Source organism: Symphodus melops (genome assembly GCF_947650265.1).
Source record: "Symphodus melops genome assembly, chromosome: 11".
In the NCBI taxonomy this organism is placed as follows: Eukaryota; Metazoa; Chordata; class Actinopteri; order Labriformes; family Labridae; genus Symphodus; species Symphodus melops.
In genome coordinates, this window is record NC_136701.1 from 15,451,758 (window position 1) to 15,470,525 (window position 18,768).

Below are 18,768 nucleotides of genomic sequence, written 5' to 3' on the forward strand. Positions count from 1 at the left end.
ATTACAGAACTGTTGGCTGCCTGCCGGCTTCAACTGTTTGGACAAACTGTTCATTTATCAGTGAAAAATAAATAAAAGAGATTTTGGGATACATCATATTTTGCCAGTTCACATCAGCATGGTCTGATACCGACAGCTGCTCTAAAAGAAATGGGTGATAACGGCAAAATAAAAAACAGTAAGTAAGTATCCCAATACTTCATGTATTCATGCTATAATGTATTTTAAATAAAAACAAGGAACCCTCATCACATAATCCGTTATCAAAACAACTTTTTCATAAAGCTTAACCAACGAAGAGAAATAAAACACATTTGCAGCATTAAGTTATGAAATTAATGCTGTTCATGAAAACTTTGATTTTTAAAAAAATAACTAAAAAAGGTTTAAACAAGTGAGTTAGAGATTCAAATAAAAAAACTTTAAAAAAAAGTTATTTGCATTAAAAAGCATGCCATAATCTCAAAGTGCTATGTGGAGGAACTTGCGCACCAAGACACTCCCAAACAAACAAAATCCAGAGTAACTCTCAAACATAAGGAAAAAGCTTCCAACACATTTTAAAAAAATAAACTGCTTCATCCTTTTTTACCGGCAACTTTTTTAAAACAAAACATGATAAATGGAGGTTTTTAAAGGACAGGTAGGTACAAAAAGAAACAAATATGGTATTCATAAAAGAACGGAAATGTAAAGGGACCAAAAAGGTCGCACCAAGGAGACACATTATGGTCAGTTCAGTTCGGCTCAAAGATTAGAGAAGATCTTCTCAGCTGCCCAGCTCTCACTTAGACGAGAGGATATGACATCGTGCCCAGAAGTTTCACTTTAGCACTGATCCGTACGCACCTCGAGTCCTTAGAATATAGGCAATTAAGAGAAAAGACAAACAAAATCTGTGCTCGTCGATTTTGTGGTGTTCTTAAAGAGTGCGTGATTGAGACCCCAAGTGCCATTTGAAGTTTGTAACGTTGAAAATGGAAGCACCGTGCACTCGCAAAAGATGGGCCGTGTTAGACTAGTTGACAGCAGGATGCAGTGGCGGACACGGTGAGATGCTTTTCTCCTGGGAATTGAACGAATCCTTCACATCGTCACCCTCTGGCCCTGGAGTCGTCTCTTCGTTATATAGGAAGCCAAAACCGTCGTAATACTCATCCGACTCCCCGTGCATGTGGCAACCCTTTCGTGCCTGCTTGGCGCGCTGTGTCGGGCTCCAAGCTCGCTCCTTGTCCAGGATCAGGGCGCTGTCGAAGATGTACACGGCATTGGTCGGCAGAGAGAACTCAACGCTGTGTAGGTACTCGTCCACCATCTCTCTGCAGTGGATGAACTCGCCACTATCCACCTGGAAGAGCCAAAGGTCAAAACAAATGAAAAGCTGCAAACATCAAATCTGACGAGCTTAAACCAACTTTCATTTGTTTAAAAGAACAGGTGAAGAAAGATTTCGTTGGATGAACACTGTAGGCAACAGTGTGGATTTGCACTTTAAGCAATTTTTTTATTTTACCATGATTTGTGTCCTTAGGTCCATGTTTGAACTGTTAAATGTCAAACTTCAAGTTACCAGATAGACAAAAGGAGCTATTGTTTTTGTCTTCAAATATATAATGCACAGTCAATATTTGCAGATGCAATACAATCTGAACATAATCATGGAGAAGAAGCCCTTACTAGAGGGCCTGTGGGTTTCTCTTACCTGTGCTTTCTTCAACAGATCGGTGAAGACAGAGAACCAGTCGGGTGTGAGCGCCTCCAGCTCCAAAGTGATGATGGCCAAAGCCAACGTAGAGCCTTTGAACTGCCAAAGCTGGTGGCAAGCCATACAGTGCTGCACCTGCCTGGTCCACAGCGCTGCTTGGAAGCCAGGAGGCGTCTTCTGATGCCCCAGCCTAGCGGGACCGGAGTCTGTTGCCAAGTCCCAGCTGACGCCGGAGCCGAGCCCGATGGACGGAACAAGGTGAGGGTGGCCGGAGACGAGTAGGGCGTGGAACTACACCGAAGAGAAGGGAGAGGAGCGAGACCAAAACATTAGCATAATGATGTCATTTTTTCTCATTATCCACTACTCCAACAATTCCTGAACCTTTACCTACTACTACCTTATATCAACATCATATCACCAGTGCCAGCTAACCAGGTACTGTATATCTGACTCATCTTCATTTATCACACTGACCAAACCTCCATTCATATCCACGCAGGACACTGTCACTTTACAGGCTCCGATTCTCTACTCAGCTTTACTTGTCACTTCTGCATTAAAAGCGTCTGTAAACGTCCAAACATAAAGCTCTGTGCAGGAGGACACTTAGAGCGACCGGTATAGAGTCTCATCATCAGGTTGCATTAATGAGGGTCCAACGTTTTGCCTGAGGAATTATATTAACCTAGTTCATGTTGTGTTGTATGTGCAGTACTTTTCTGTGTTTTCTTAAACCACAAATCACGACCTGAACAGGGCCACACGTTTTAAAAGGACACTGTTTAAATTTAAGTACCAGGTTATTTCTTCCTCTTTGTCACTTAATGATTGGAAAACATCTGATAAACCTTGCTATCAAGGCTAGCAGGCTAGCTAGCTAAAACGATTCTTGGCTGGTGAAAACCGCTAGACTAAAACTCAAAATGTCATTCTTGTAATTTGAGTTACATTCAAAACCTCTTGTTTTCATTCATGTTTTGTTGAGCTGAACCGCTTCACTTTGTCACTGTAGCAAAAGAAAGCCATGGATTTAAGAAAGAAAGAAAGAAAGAAAAAAAAAAAAAAGCGACGTAGATTCAGCAATATGATGAGGAACACGTCTGTTGAAAACTTGCCCAAGCCCCATCCTTCAGTCTGTATTTTCACAATTGACTTCAAATCAGGGTAATGTAGCAAAGAAAGGATAACGTGTATTACGAGTCAACGGTCCTGATGCTGTCATGGTTACTGTGACGATATCAGCATCACATGGCTAGTGTGAAAAAGTTTTACTTCGAGTTTGAAACATATGGAAAGGGAATGACAAGGCATCTCTGTAAATCCTTGTATTTATTGATATCAAAGTACCATAGTGGCTAGTCTGTGACAAACTATTGATAGATATTATTGATTGCTGTTTTTTAGACATGGTGAATAACTGATAAATGGGAAGGCAGAGGATTTCCTTCAGGGCAAGAGGAATGTATTGTGAGATATTTAAAGTATAGGTAAAATTATTTATTTGAATAGTATAAAAAGGTCTTTATTTTATTATAGTTCTTATTAAAACATTACGTCTCTTTATTTTCACACAGTCTTGGATTTTTGTAACGTTAAGATGATAACAGACTTACTCCGCACACCGTGAACCTAAATCACTATTAACTGTCAGATCCATGAACCAAACAACAGTGGAGGTACTGCCATTTTTTTTTACTTTGCAGAAGACACTTCATCAGTCCAAATGTGCCAAGACAATTTCTATGACAGTTGTATGGTTTGTGGCGATATTCCTTTGTTGAGGTTGTCTTTTAGCCCGGGATGAGATTCTAGACTCACAGAATGCATGACAGGACTGCACTGTTAAATATTATCACTGTTCAATTTATGTTCGAGGAGATGTGCATCAGGAATTTGGTAAACCCAAAAACTGAATAAGAAGTGTCAATAGGAGTCCCTGTGCGGATCAGTACAATGTGCTTACTGTTTGTTGAGAAAATGATGGGCTGTATTCAGAAATCCTCACACGACTCGCCTGTGACCTGTTTCGCCTCTTGTCTCACAGATGTCATTATTTTGTTTTCTTTTTAAGCACTTTCTATGGCCTAACAGTAAACACAGGTAAGAACTACTGTTCAAACTTCCAGAGCACTTGAAACTACTTCATCTAATCCCCAAGCTTGGGCTGGACAACATTTCAAAGTTACCATCACTGAATTTCAGTGGAGTGCTTTAATGACACGAAATGTGCCGTTGCATTAAATGGGACATTCAAAGAGTGACAGAATAGTCGACAGTTCTTGAATCTAACAGAATGTTTAGATATTAAAGTGGGACCCAATCAACAAAGCTGCTTCTGTTGCTTAAAAAAAACAAGGTGTCACCTATGTGTAGAGTTCACGCATAAACAAATGTATTTTTATGTAAATTTGGTGCACAGATGATATTTAGAGAAAATGTGACTTAACTGAGATTCTTTGTAAATCCCACTCATAACCGTTCAAACTGTCCTGTGGCAGCGTACTTGTAGCTACTGAATTTTGTTCTTAACATCCTAGATGGCTTGTTGTTCGAGGCTTTATGAATACAGCCCTGGGCCCCAACAGCATGAGGGATGATATATATATATATATATATATATATATATATGCGTGTGTGTATGTGTGTCTGTGTGTTTGTGTGCTTGTTGACAGTTTGTCGAGTGCTTCAGGCTTTCAGCAATGATTTACGAGGGTTTAACAATTAACTGCTGTGAATGGGTCCAAGCTATGAAACTATAATGTGCCATAACACGAATAACACAACAACAAACTTTGCTTTGACAATTTAAAAAAAAAAAAACTGTCTCAACACGATATAGGTAAGCCAATGACGTTGACGTCTCTGGAGGGTTTGAGTTTAACTGTAGGGCTGCAGGTTAGAGTTAGTCAGAAGTGCCTTGGCCTGATATGCAACACGCCCCTTATGTTTGCTGGCAGCTTGCAAACGCAGTCTTACGTGATTAGAGAGATTGCTATGCTCTTTTCCGACTTCATGCTTTTAGTCCAAATACGCACAATTTTAGGCCTAAAATGTGGTTTACATGCCAGTATTGTCACTTTCGCCCTGAGGCTGTAGATAGCTGACAATGAGAACCTTCAGAGAGGAGACAGACCTTTATTTATCATTCAAACAATCATGTGGTATTCACACAGTCCTGGGCAATTTGTGGTAAATTAAAAGCAGGGTGATTTTTTTTTATCTGTTCCATGAGATCTGTGAACCACATTGACTGAATTGTCTTTACGGGCTTAGCAGGCTGTTTGAGGCATTTATTCAGAGCTGAGGTCAGGCAGCAATATACAGTAGTTTATTTGAAAGTTAACTTGGTTATGATTAAGTTGAAAACCAAATGTACCGAACATAGCTCGAAGCAGAGTCTTTAATTATATCATTTGTATCAGAGAAAGAGTCTGTTTTTATTCCCCTGCTTTGCTACAGGGATCGTTTAAAAAGAATCGGTCACACTCCAACCAAGACTGGAGTAAATAAATAAAATGGGCACAATGAGTCAAATTCAATAAATGCACAATCTCTATCAGGACCAAGTCTTTCCTGTGGGTGCAAGTGTTTGAGGTGGTTTTGGAAACTCATTTTAGGCAAATTTGATGCAAAAGCATGATGGTTTTAAGTGTGCTTTTGTACTTATGTGTCTTTAGGCAAGACCCTGACCTGAACTAACAAAGCATTTCAAAGCTCAGCCGGCTGCCTTTGAGACGCTCTGCTGACCAGTTCAGGTCCAGTTAAAAAAAATAAATAAAAAAAAGTTACGTTTGCTCTGTGCTAAATTCTGACTTACTATGTGAATGAAGTCGACTGGTGTTGCTGTGTACAAGTCCCAGTGCAGTTTGTCTAGAATGAGCCTCTCCATGCGAAGAATCTCCGCTGTTGAAAAGTTGCATCCGCTCTGCACAACCAGGTCTGTAACAGAGCCTATTACCTGTTAAAAAGACACAAACAAAGAGAAGCTAAATAAACGTATCGTTTTCAAATAACATTAATGTCTGTCTAGTATTTTTTTTCCCCCCCACAGCTTTTACTTTGACAGTGTCCATCAGGGAAACCCTACCTCGTCTTCCTCATTGATTTTTGCAGCCAGGACCAAGGAGGTAAAGGAAATACATTTCAGGTATTTTGTTTGGGCCTAAAAAAATAAAAATTAAAAAAAATTAAAAAAAAGGAGAGAAAAGATGACTTTGACTGCTTCCATAGATTCAGACTTTTACTTATTTTGGAGACATGCGCACAAGGGATAAAAGTAGAGGAATATGGTTTATACACGTAAACTTGTCTGCGTTGGGTCACACAGTGGAAAGATGAAAAGAAAGTTAAATACACTGTGCTTTTCTGAGTAATATACCAATATATGGTGTCAGGACGGATAGAATTATTCTTGCTTCCTCGCACAGCTGTAGTAAAAATTTAAATTTAAAGTACAATTTAGAGAGGATATAGTCTAAAACTTGATTATGCATCCATGTGTGCGGGTGTCTTGCTCTACTGAACATATTGAAGCAAATGGATGTGTAGATAAAAAAAGACTGCACCACTGCTTGCTGCAGCTTTGTACCTTGACAGTGGACAGCAGTCGGTTGAGGACACATACTCCCAGCGCAAAGGTCTCTGGACAGAACTGGAACAGCCTGCTCATCTCACCGAGCCAGACGATCATTTCTTGGTGTTGGGATGAAGAGATGTCGGTGCCCTGAGCAGCCAAAGGATGCATTTATAAGTTAGACAACCAAAGATAAAGTGTGAAGACATCCATCTATCTATCATATTTTCATGTAATGACTTTCAGGAAGTTTCAGGCGGCAAGGAACATGAAGAGTGAATTTAGAAATTATTAAAACAAACAATATAAATCAAAAAGATAAAAAAAAACAGAAGCTACATAATTAAGTATTATGGGGAATAGCTATGCAGAGCAGTGTCTCACCTGAATGCGTCCATTCTTGAAGACAGGTACCTTCCAGAGGCGAGCCTCTCTCACCAGTGCAGCCTCCAGCAGGGTGACGAGCCGGCGGCCCTCCATATCTCCTGGGTTCTTCATCACGTCCACAGCACAGGCCAGGCTGCACCCAGGACACACACACCTAACAGAGAGCAAGAAAAAGAGACAGATAAGAGACCACAATAACGAAAGAACTATGCACCTCTCCCTCATAAAGACTGTTTTATAACTTAATGTTGAACTTAAAAAATTTTTTCCAGCCGTTTTATCCCAACAGTATGTAGATATTTGACGTTTTATTCACTTTAATATACGAGGTTTGACAATGCGGGGTAAGGTGCACTCCGTGATTTTACAGAACAATAAGACAACTATATATGATATTATACATGTATATGATATATATTAAAGATTTGATTAGGACGCAAAATAGAAACCACTTTCTGGGGGGTTATTCAAAAACAAAAAGGAAAACAAAGACATCTTTAAAGAATTTAGAACTACAGAAATCCAAACAGATTAACACAAGACTGCTGCTTGGGCTATTTATTTCTCTTCACAGACGACTTTAGGCTTGAACTAACTTATATATATGTCGGGTTTGGGCGCCAGTCAGAGTAAAGAGTAGTTACGACAAACTGTCCTCTGCTGAAACAACAAAGTAGGCTAAGCGACAGGAAATAGGTCTGCTAGCTCAACAATACAATTTCAAGACTTTTTCAGCAGACAGCGACTGGTTGGGGAGGTAATAACTAAGGCAAAAACTTGAAATGAATCGTAGGACTTGGTATAAATCTGCTGTTGGTGAAATACTCCACACAGGATCCAGGCGGGATAATGGGCTGCAGCTGCTGCAGCCTCTTGCACAGTTGCAGCTGCTGCAACATTTTTTTTGGTCTTCCTTTTTTTTGTTTTGTTTTTTTTCCCCTTTGCTCAAGAAGACTTACCTCTTCGATTTTAAAAGCGGGGAATCCGTTCGACGGCAGGTGCATTTGCACGGGTTTTTAATTAGACCATGTTTACCGAGAGCAACAGTCAACAAATAACAGTCGGAAGCTGTTACAGAAAACAATCTCGCGAGGAAACGTTTTCAGGCGTAAATATAGGGAAAGCTGCTGCATTATATAAAAGGAGCAAATAAAACAAGAAAGGAATCAGCAAAAATAATCCAAACAACTCTTGGCAGTAGAGAAATACGCGCAAAAAACAAGAGGCAGGAAGCAGAAAATCAGGGAGGATTGAGGGCAAGCTATGTTTTGAACGCTCTGGACTCCACCCCCTTGTGACGTCACTCCGTCTGTCGAACAGAAATGTGTTAGTGGGTCAGACATACGGGACCCATCGCACAAAATGGTCGAGCTTTCACTGGAAATGGAAGATTTCGACAGTGGCTTTCAAGAAAATGTTTGTTCACACGATGTGTGAGAGAGGTAGCGACGCTTCTCTGTGGCGTTCCAACTTTTTATGTGAAATAATCCTGCTGACAGACAGAAACCTGGTCCAGCAGCTCCCCTCCCTGCTAGAAGTTGATCATGTTTATGTCTTGACTCTTGAAGGCTGGAGTTTATCATGAATAAACCACTGATGTCATAAATCCACACTGACCCATCATAGTGAGAATATCTGACTCTACAGTTTATTTCGTCCCTTACTTTATTATCTCTTTCATTTAATCAAATTTAGAGCAGAATATACAAATCCCCTTTTCTGCAAGGAGCCATTTTTTTTAAGATTGTCATCACATTTTTGCTTTATGCACAGAACTCATTTTAACAGACGTCCTACTAGCTCAGTTTCGGTCAGATCAGGCTGTTAAGTTAAGGACCGTAGAGTAGTTTTGTATTTGGGTATGTTGATTTAATCTGGTTTATTAACTAGAAAAAGGAAACAATCTTTTGAGTGAATCACTGCTGTTGGAACTGTCCTACAGCTAAAAACAGTTTGAATCCCAAGTTGGGTGTTATCTTTCACCTTTCTTTAAGCTCCTAGTGGAAAGGAGAGAAGGGGCAAACATTTCTGAATATAAGTCAATCAACAACTCACAAATAGCAGCACTACAATCAAACTAGTGCAATTAAATAGTGCAAACAACTTTAAGTTATATTACCCACCACAATTAGCTAAAAGTATAAAACAAACTTCCACAAATGTTTTTAACCATCTCTGTCTCAAACTTTTATAATCCCAAAAATAACACTTCAGCTTGATTTGTCCCTGAAGGGCGATTGGTTTTGCAGTAAGGCATTAAAAGAACAGAGAGAGACAACATTTAAAAATCACTAAATATATATTGTATTATATTTTATTTTATTTATGCGCTTGTTATTATCGTAGCCTCATTTCCTATGTTAACTGTTTTTTTGTTTTTTTTTAACACATTTAAATACATACCATACAACATCACAAGGATATGAGCCTACATACACAAGGGAGTAAGTGACTTGAGTTAAGGAGACTTGTGACTTAAATTAAGGAGGGAAATGTCACCAGGGACAAAAGAGTGCCTTCTGCTTTTTATAGAGGGAAATCCAAAACAAATGCCTCAGAGATTACAACGTTAAAGTATGAGTTTAGGTTTATAAGTTAACATTAAAGGCTACAAAAAGGGAATTAAAGTTAAAGGTCCATTTAAATTAAGTGAAGTAAGTTCACCTAAATGTCAGATGTGTGAGCTTAATCTTTGTACTGTTGATATATGACTGTATTATTAAGGCTTTTAATCTGCCTAAAACCTGCCAGTGTAACACTAATGGAAACCAGCAGTTATAGATAGTTTAATGTGGCTTAATGCTGAGTGACTTTTGGGGGTCGGAAAACTTGGTGCTCAGACTGCAAACTGTGCCGCAATGCACAAGTTATTCTTCAGATCTTACTAATGCTGTTTTTTTACAGAAGGAGAAAACACACATTCTAACCTCACAGTGTCCTGTCTGCTTCTGTGTGCTGTAAGGGAAGCTCAACTTTCAGCTGTGTGAAGCCACAGTCAACAAACTTTTATTTAACACGAGTTATCTAACAGACATCAGCTGCTGGAGGAAAGTGTTTGCTTTTCATTCTCAGTCACTTCACACAGCTGACTGATAGAACACTAAGTTGATCGGAGTGTCTGAGCCGAGGTCACAGCAGGAACGTTGATAAGGAGAGATGAACACAGCGAGCAGCGTATCTGCATGTTGACAGAGTGGAGCAGGGGGAACATAGTGGCTGTGTACTGTATTATGCCAGGTTGTGTTTAACTTGCACGTCATGTTTGTTCGCTGTACTCTAGTGCATCAGACAAGATTGATGAGTACCAGAAGGTCATTCTCACCTCTTCTGGGTCTTGAATCTGCTTATGCACGTGTCCTATACTCTTTATCTTCTTGTCTCACAGTGAGTGTGTTTCTCTCCGCAGTGCTTCCCCACAGCCTGAACTGTATCGAGCAGATTGTTATTCTCACTAACAGCTTCTGTTGATTCAACATTTACCTTGTTTGCGCAGTAGTGTGCATGTTTACATTCCACCACGTTTCAAACTCTGGTTGGATATGACTGAGATGTTTTTGGTGGGTTTTAGTGTATAGCTAGCCCCAGTCAGTAAACAGTAAACAGTATAGCGACAGAAGCATCTGTGTCTCACAGGTCAGGAAGTTAGTAGGTGGCGTTGTGAAAGTCTGAGAGCATGGTACTAATGCAGGTACCACCCATAGGAGACAGGCCAAAAGTAAACAAATTTTCTTTTTTTAAGGGGGGGGGGGTCAAACTTATATGTTCTTCAAACATAGAAATCTCAATTACACAATGAACTTTGCAAATTTCTATTTTGTGTAACTAACAAATCTAACAAAAAGATCAAGTGAATCAGTCTGCTTCTCTTCCTCTACTGCTTCAACACTGATTTCCATTTCAGATGTTGTTCAGGAGGTAATTAAAGCTTGATGCTGTCGGAGACAATTTAACCTTGATTGCCTGCGTTCTCTGCACGATGGTTAATGTTCTACGGGCCGTCCTTGGCTTCTTGTCAGACGAAGTAGGACATCTTTTTACAACGTAACTGTAACACATGTAACATGCAGGATTTGTTTTTGTTTTTTTGCTTCACATTCTTTTACTTGAAGCACAAACATGCTCATTTATGAAATGACTGAAAAAGACAATAATTAAGAGACCTGTCAGGTGAAGCCAGGATTATGATAGCTTGGATTTTTGATGGCCTTACATGACAAACAGCAATCACCAAAGGGATAACTCTGTGCATTCATATTGTCTTGTTGTATGTAACAACAATGATACCAGCCATACAATCCAACATGCAGAGTTCAGTAAATGAACATGAATAATGAAGAGCATCTTATCATGTGTAATGATATAGTATATTCACAAGGGAGTCGAGCTGGACTCCTTGTAGAAGAGATTTAAAAAAAAAAAAAAACAACACTCACAGATCCTCCAGGGAATTCTTTCTTCAACTTCTTCAATCCTAAAACTGGAAAAGAGACTCTACATGTTTGGCTTGACGTCTCACTGATGGTTCAGTCTGCGCCGATCTGTTTAACAAGAATTTACAATGTGTCTGCAGGCCCCCCAATGTCTCCTCTGAGGCCCCGTCACCAAAGAATGCTCAGCACTGCACTGTAAATCAATGTCAACCCTGAAACAACTTTGTCCTGTCAGGAAAGTTTGGTGCACTCGACTGAGCACATTATGTTCCGAGAGTCACATCTGATCTCTAAACTTTGATCACTGCATGTTTTCTTTTCCCTATATCCTTTGAGGCCCCTCTTCTGAGTTGTCGCCTCTGAATTGACTTATCTAAACTTATGTTCACAGAGGGATGTCCGGATTTTCAGGAATTCACTGTGTGAACATCATGTACTGACACAACTTTTCAAGTTGCACATCCTTGCATGTAACTACAGAAAAAAGGAAACTTTTATCCATTCCTCTCCAAACACATCAAACTATATTTTATACATTGTCTTTTTTTTTTTTTTGTGCAACTTAAAAAGGAAACACAAACCCGCAGAGTTGCAGAGTGAACAGGTGTAGGGAAGCATCACTGCTAGGATGCTTTTACACCTAAGAGGCTTTGCTGGAGCTATAACTGGTGCTGTCTGTAGAGAAGACATCAAGCCCCTTTTACAGTTCCATTGTGGATATGAACTGGCAAGAGAGATTAGAGAGCTTTCGTCTCCTGTTTTTACAAAGGAGGGCTCTTTGACCATCTCGGTGGATGTGATACAGATATACACAACAGGGGCATGTCCAGAATTTTTTTTAAATAGAGGGCCCAACGTGGGAACTGACTTATGCAAGGGCTTAAGTTTGTTTGCACACATGCAAATATAAATAACCTGTATTGTTTATGTCTCTGCTAAGCACATATAATATAAAGCAACACGAGAGAAATGTATTCAAGATGGTGTTAGTTCAAAGGAACCTATCTTAGGAAATTAAAGGGCAAAGTATTTATTTACAACTTGAAAAAACAAAAATACAATATGTATTCAAAGAGTCTATCGCAAACAGACCATATAGTTGATTGTAACAAAAGTCCCGCCAAATAGCCAATCACAGCTTGAGATTTTTAGGGTGGCACCTGGGTCAATCAGATTTCAACAGGGTCACTTGCCACTTATGCCCATCTTCGATGCAATTCCATTAACATCCCAGCCTCCAGGACATCTTTCAACAAACCATAATCAGACAGGCACAAAAAATAATCTCAGACCCAGCTCATGTTCTTCCCTATTTTTTCCCTATTCCCTGAATACAAGCTCCCCCCATCAGGCAAATGTTACAGGGTACCATTAGCTAGAAACAACTGTTTCAAAAAGTCCTTTGCTCCATTGTCCATCAAAGCCCTCAACACCACCTAAGCTGTGTGTATGTACGTATGCATGTGAAGATGTGTAACTGTACCTGCACTGTTCATTACTTTCATTGATTATTACATATTATGGTTTTAGTAATTTACTTGTATGGAATTTAATAATTATTTCACTGACATGTTTAACTGAGGAAATGATGTATTTGGATATTTTGTAACTGCATCAAGGTCCAAGGCCAATTTCCCACTGAGAAAATAAAGTTAATCTTATCTTATCCTAAAAGTAAAGAGTAAGCGCATTAAAAATGCAGTTGAAAACTGTTTAGTACGTCCAGCAAAGACTGAAAATATTAATAAAAAATGTAAAATGATCAAACGGCTAAGCTGTAATTGTCAGTAGGACACTAGGAGAGTGCACAACATTTGATTCAAGCAAACTGTCTGAATTGGTTGTGCATATCATATAAGGAATCGTGTAGTTGTTTCAGTTTAAGTTATTCTCCAAAGGTTTAATTTAGAGAATGACTTTTTTGACTTTAATGTGTGTCTTTGAGTGATCTCTTTTGCTGTAGAACTGAGTCGTGTTTCACTTGTTTGGCCTTCCTTCTTAGCTGGAGGCATCTGTTGTATAGATGAAGCACAACCATTTAAGCAGATGTCTGCTGTACTGATCGTAGTTTAGCACTCTACCTTTGACTCTTCATAGTGCAGTCATAGAAAGGCTGACTGGAAAGTGTCCAGAAAAACGGATACCTGAAACATTGCAGTCTTTTGTCATGGTAGCCTTTAAAATCTGTTATATCAAAATCTACCACTGGAGGGCGACAAAGGCTTGATGTTTGGTGTTGAGTCAGATGCTGACCATAGTTCGCTGCTCATGTCATGTTCTTCATTTTCTTTATCCATGATCTGAAGATAAAATAATGATCCACGCACCAATTGGCTGCTCGTCCAATAAAAAAATAAAAAAATCTTTGTTCTCCCTCTGAAGCCCCCTACTGTGCTTTGCTCTCAGATGTCAGGTTTCACTACTGCCTGTCTTGAAACTAAAGAATTTCCAAAGGGGGGGCGTTTGGTTTGAGGTGAGAGAAGAAAAGAAAGAGGGTGATGAGGTGGGAGCAGTTGTTAACGCTACCATTTTTCAGAGTGAGTTTAAATAATTAAAAAAGCAGTGTCTCTCTCTCACTGTATTCATGCCTTTATCAAAGGTTGTATGCAGAAGGTGAAAAACATCCAGATAATAAAACATGGGCCGACTCAATCAATTTCATGGTCTGTTTAATGGAAAAGTGGCAGGTTGTTCTATTACTTTGTACAGTCAGTGTGTCTGATGTGGCATAATGGATGAAGATAAAACTGAGGAAGGTTACATCACCAATCCACATGTCTTATTAAATCTGAAGCCACAAGGAATTGGAATACATTTTAAAAAAGAGGCAAATCATCAGGGGGTGTGCTCTTTTTTTTTAGATTTATAATTTGATTGCAGCTCAATGGAAGCACATCAAAGACAACAAAAGAGGAACTCTTCTGAGTACTTTCAAAACAGTTATCTTCTTGGTTTATAAAAGTCAGAATGACAGACATTATTTTGTGTATCAGGGAAGATGGCATGCTGAGGCTGAGTTTGTTTTTTCTTTAAATGAAGAAGCATTGTTTATGGATAACATCACAAACTGTTTTCATCTGATCTGGTTTACCTGTAAATATTTTTTGATTTGATTTTTGTTGTTTTTCGGGGGGGGGGGGGTTGTAAATATTTCCTAAACTGCTGATTTATTAATTATCATTTTACTTGAACTTTTTTGATGCTTGTCTTTCACCTTTAACTTTTTTTATTCCTTTTTATTTTTTAACTAATTATGAACTTATTTATTATCTTGGTTTTTTTCTGTTACTTGATAAGCATTCTTAACTTATTTGCAATTAAATAACCATTATGTTAAACCAATCTTCATTCCCTAGAAAAGAGCCATAATTACTATAACTAACTCCAACTACAGAGAACCAACAAACCCACTCTTTATCAAACACTGACATCCAAGGAGCTGGTTGACTTTAAACCCATTCAAATCATGTTCACAGGTCTAAATGATCAGCTACAAATCAGTATCCAAACATTCTTTTAGCAGGGGAAAGTAAAGACAATCTCAGCGGAATATTTATGTTAAAAAAAAAAAAAGTAATAAGGACCTAAACATAAAACTACACTGTATCAAAATGCAGTGATGAAATAAAACAAAAAAAGTGAAACATTTGGAAAGTTTAAACACATTTTCAAAAATAACATATTTAACAAATATATAATTGGACAGTCAATGAGAAACACAGAATCAATATCAGTTGTGAGGTCTGCACCTACCAATTAATGTATGTAATACATTTTATTTGTTGCTTTTGTTACTTAGTTATCTGCATTCTTCGACTTTATTTCTTGCAAAGCTCGGCCTTGGATTAATTTATTGGGCTAAAAGGAAAAAAGGGGAAGGACTGGATATGTTTTTTTTCCACTTCATCCTAAACCCTTTTCGAGACGAGTAAAGCAAAAAATGGCACCACTACAGAAAGTATGCAGTGATTGTTGTTTGCTTAGTTAGTAATGTATCTTTTTATTATTATTATTAGTTTTTAACTCTTTCTTCACAATGTGTCATATTGTCTTTCCATAAAGGACATGCTCAAAATAGAAACGCTTCATGAAATATACTAGACAAAGAGCATCATTCTCTTGAAGCCTAGAGCTCCCTGCCATTTTCTGGCAGCATGAAAATGAGCTCTAATCTTAAGTGCTGTGGTCATCTTATCTTACCAATAGGGGGCAGTATGGTCACACAGGAGCTGAGCTGCTGTCACTATCCTCAGCACAAGAACTGTCAGGGACACAAAGAGAAGAAAATATTATGTAATGAAATCATCTTGGAAGCAAAATGAGCACTCGCCTAGGATTTTCTGGAAACTCAACATCATCAATGTGTGAGTTTTTGTTACTGATTCTTGTGGCGCTTTTCTTTCTTTTTTTTTTTTTTTTACCGTTCAAGTTTTATATGAACACCATCTTGATTTTGCAGAAAGTGTTTCATTGCAATATTGATATAAAGTTTGTTTTGTGCTTGCTGTTTCTTCTGCTATATGAGTCTGTATATGGAGTATAAACCTTGGAGGCTTTCAGTAAGTTTATAGAAGCCTTGTCCAAATACCCCCTAAGTGCATCAAATTTAAAGGATGGTCTCATGTATAGATCATTAATCCATAAATGAGACTTTTCTTCAGTTTACTGTCTTCTGAAGTAGGTATCTCTACCTTCAATCAACTAATTTCTCTCAAACAAATCTGCCATTCCAGTTCCGTTTGTGGTTGTCTGAGCCTCACTTGAATCCTTTTCTAAGACCCCCTTTAACTTTGAAATTAAATTCTAATCTCCATTCTCATGCAAGTGCTTATAAAGGAATAAGCAAATTTCCATTTAAATCACTTCTCTGTTGTATAGCACCTTGGGTGAAGAATTAAATTTAGGCTTAATCAGTATTGAATGTGGGCTTACTTCAGGCATTAAACAAATTAAGATTCATGGCATCAGATTGTTTGAAACCACCCACAGTATAATAATCATTACTGCACAGCTAATTGTCCACCATTGTACATATCATTATACCAGTGATACCTGCGGGGGATTCTTTACTGTTATCCTGAGTTCACTGTGGATTAGAGTGGAAATTCTGCTCATTATAGGAAGTATTAACAGTTCTATAATCCACTCCAAACAATGAAATCATCCAGTGAAAATGACCTGTTGTGTTTTGAAATCTGCATAGTTGGTCCTTAATGAAGAAATTGCAGCAAACGTACTTCCCCTTTATGAAGTCAGCACTGCATCCAGGTTGAAATATCAAAGTACTCTGTGATCTAATTTTACCAAGGTGAAGGAGGAGTTGCAGCTGCTGATTTTCATGCTGCTCGACAACAGCTTCTCATCTGCTTGCAATGCCTCGTCGTCTTATATAAGGAGTTGACTGCATTCGGAGTGCTGGAACAGTGAGATTTAACTTCTGGACTTCAGTTTGTCCCTCAGATTGTTTTTTTCAGGACAGCATGTTGGCTTTTGATTCATCAAACAACATAAAAACAAACTATTAAATAAGATTGTCTTGAAATGTTGTATAGTGATTCCTGGTCTTCGGACCTTTAATACAATACTGTTCCTCTTTTTGCATCTGAAACCACTTGGAGGTTGACATTTGTGGCTTGGGGTGAAATGTAAAGTCAACTAAAAAATGGATTGCCAGACATATTTTTTAAAGACATTGACATTCCCCTCAGCAAGAATTGTATTACTTTTGTTATTCCTGACTTTGGCTATCTTTAGGTCAATTTGTGTTTGTTTATGACCAAATACCTGATGTCTTTCCCTTCAGGCTGCTGTGCTTTGTGACCACTGGAAATTCTAACATGCTAACACACTAAACTGAGTCAGCTATAATTATACATAAAAACATCATTGTCAAAACATCAAATTGTCACTTTGAGCTTAAATTATTAGTATGCTCATTAGTGTCCAATATTTTCCCAAGAAAATCAACATACTGATCTTTTTTGTCTCATTTCGCCTGTTGCAGCCCTTCGAATCTTTCTCTGAACTTTTGGGGAGATGTTGAGAGTTAAATTTCTTCAACAATTTCCATCAATGGCCTTGAAAAGTGCTTCAAAGAAGTACACGTAATAGGCTTCCTGAGATCATTAAAACATTTATTTGGGTAGGTGTCTGGAGGAACACTCAGTACTCAAACTGCAGCATGCAATGCACAAACGTCCTCCCACGTGCATTTTAAAGAATAGATCCAATAGATTCTCTGAGTCTCGTTGCTGCACTTTAATAACCATGACAACCGGATGGTTAGGTTCTTACTTGGAGAAAAAAAAAAGAAAAAAGTCACTGGGGGAGATTCAGTGGCCGATGTGTGGGAAGAGGAAGATGAGGAGGAGGAAGAAAACAAACAAACCGTCATCTTTCTCAGGAAGAGAAACACATGAGTGAAGAAGAAGAAAGAAAAATGTCAAGAGAATCCAAGCCTTTCTCCACAGAGGCATCAAGCAGTGAGAGACATGTAAACCACTGGTTTGTTAGACTCCCTTTATAATTAGGATTTATGCTGCCACTATCATTTCTCTTCTGGTTGGAAAGGAGAGCAACAGCCCATCACCACTACAACCTGCCTGCAAGTTGCTCATTAATGCAGGGATGGACACACACACGCACACATGACATACACCCACACAAGCACACGCGCACACACACTTGCCATAAAATCAACACCACTGTTGGCCAAAACACAATTTATGAAGTATTTAATCCAACTAATGTTGGTTTAAAACCTTGATTGTAGATATCTTAAACACTGAATCAGGTAATCAGGATGGCCAGATTCTGCTTCAAAATCAAATTGTTGTGCAAACAGCATTAGCAATAGATAAGCACCTTTTTTTTTGGGGGGGGGGGGATATTTGCATTACACGTTACTGCATTGATAGTTTAGGTAATCATTTCTTTATATAGCACTTTGGTAATGACAGGAATCTGTGCATTTTCTTTTGTCTTGTTGTTTTCACTCCTTATTCAATCTGGTAAATAAATCAAAGAACAACTAACTACCTGACTCACTCATTGAGTTTAAAGAGACACACACCAAAATAGAGAGTTCCGAGTGAGCTGCTTTATACAGGTTCACAATACTCCTGACCTCAAAGGGCATATGCCATGGTCATGTGCTAAAGAAAAAAATAAAACCATTAACTTGTGGTATTTTTGGTCTTCCATTTCTTAGAAGCAGTTGGCCATTGTCACAATGTTATATCGAACATTGGCCAGCTTCTAAATATTTCTGTTGGAGCAAGATTTCCTTTTCAAAGCACAAGTTCACCCCATAAATTCATTAAGTTTCATTACATCCCCTGCATGTGCCCACTCATCTGTTTGTCAGTCTGTCGGTTTGACTGTCAATAATACGTTACGTAAGGGCTTCACTCTGATTTACTTGGTTGAACCAGAAAAAAGAAACTATTTCTTTTGTGAATTGCCTGCATGTCACATGTCCTCTGTGTCCTCAAGAGGAGAATAAAACAACTTGTAAAAGGTTTTTTCTTTTTCTTTTTTAATGCTGTATCAATTATCACCCTGCCCTCTCTGCATGCTCGTGTTTTTGTGTTTCTTGGAACATTAAACTACCTTTTTTATCTTTTATCTTTTTATATCCGTCTCTGTACTTGGGCACCGACTGACTGAAA

The 18,768-nt window shown here is 38.5% G+C and overlaps 2 protein-coding genes across 3 annotated transcripts in view; one reads left to right on the top strand and one right to left on the bottom strand.

Moving 5' to 3' along the window:
* The window catches only part of septin8a (septin 8a), a 34,103-nt gene extending 29,623 nt beyond the window's left edge, over nucleotides 1–4,480 (top strand). For both annotated transcript variants that reach the window (XM_079355998.1, XM_079355997.1), the window contains one exon: nucleotides 1,721–4,480. In XM_079355998.1, coding sequence (XP_079212124.1) covers nucleotides 1,721–1,886 — 166 coding nt within the window. In that variant the 3' untranslated portion in view covers nucleotides 1,887–4,480. The remainder of the gene's footprint in view (nucleotides 1–1,720) is intronic.
* A 550-nt stretch (nucleotides 4,481–5,030) lies between these two features.
* ccni2 (cyclin I family, member 2) lies at nucleotides 5,031–7,973 on the bottom strand. Its single transcript, XM_079356000.1, has 5 exons — nucleotides 7,628–7,973; nucleotides 6,666–6,822; nucleotides 6,297–6,431; nucleotides 5,796–5,870; nucleotides 5,031–5,666 (listed from the first exon to the last, which is right to left on the bottom strand). The coding sequence occupies exons 2-5, from the start codon at nucleotides 6,777–6,779 to the stop codon at nucleotides 5,460–5,462; spliced, it is 531 nt and encodes a 176-aa protein (XP_079212126.1). The 5' UTR covers nucleotides 6,780–6,822; nucleotides 7,628–7,973; the 3' UTR covers nucleotides 5,031–5,459.
* Nucleotides 7,974–18,768: the final 10,795 nt, after the last annotated feature.

What these genes read in the sequence shown, in the direction of transcription:
- ccni2 (XM_079356000.1), bottom strand. Translation starts at nt 6,779, where the DNA reads ATGAAGAACCCAGGAGATATGGAGGGCCGCCGGCTCGTCACCCTGCTG. An exon ending in GACTGCTGTCCACTGTCAAG is followed by an intron (nt 5,871 to 6,296) that starts GTACAAAGCTGC and finishes TTATTTTTTTAG; the next exon opens with GCCCAAACAAAATACCTGAA. An exon ending in AAATCAATGAGGAAGACGAG is followed by an intron (nt 5,667 to 5,795) that starts GTAGGGTTTCCC and finishes TCTTTTTAACAG; the next exon opens with GTAATAGGCTCTGTTACAGA.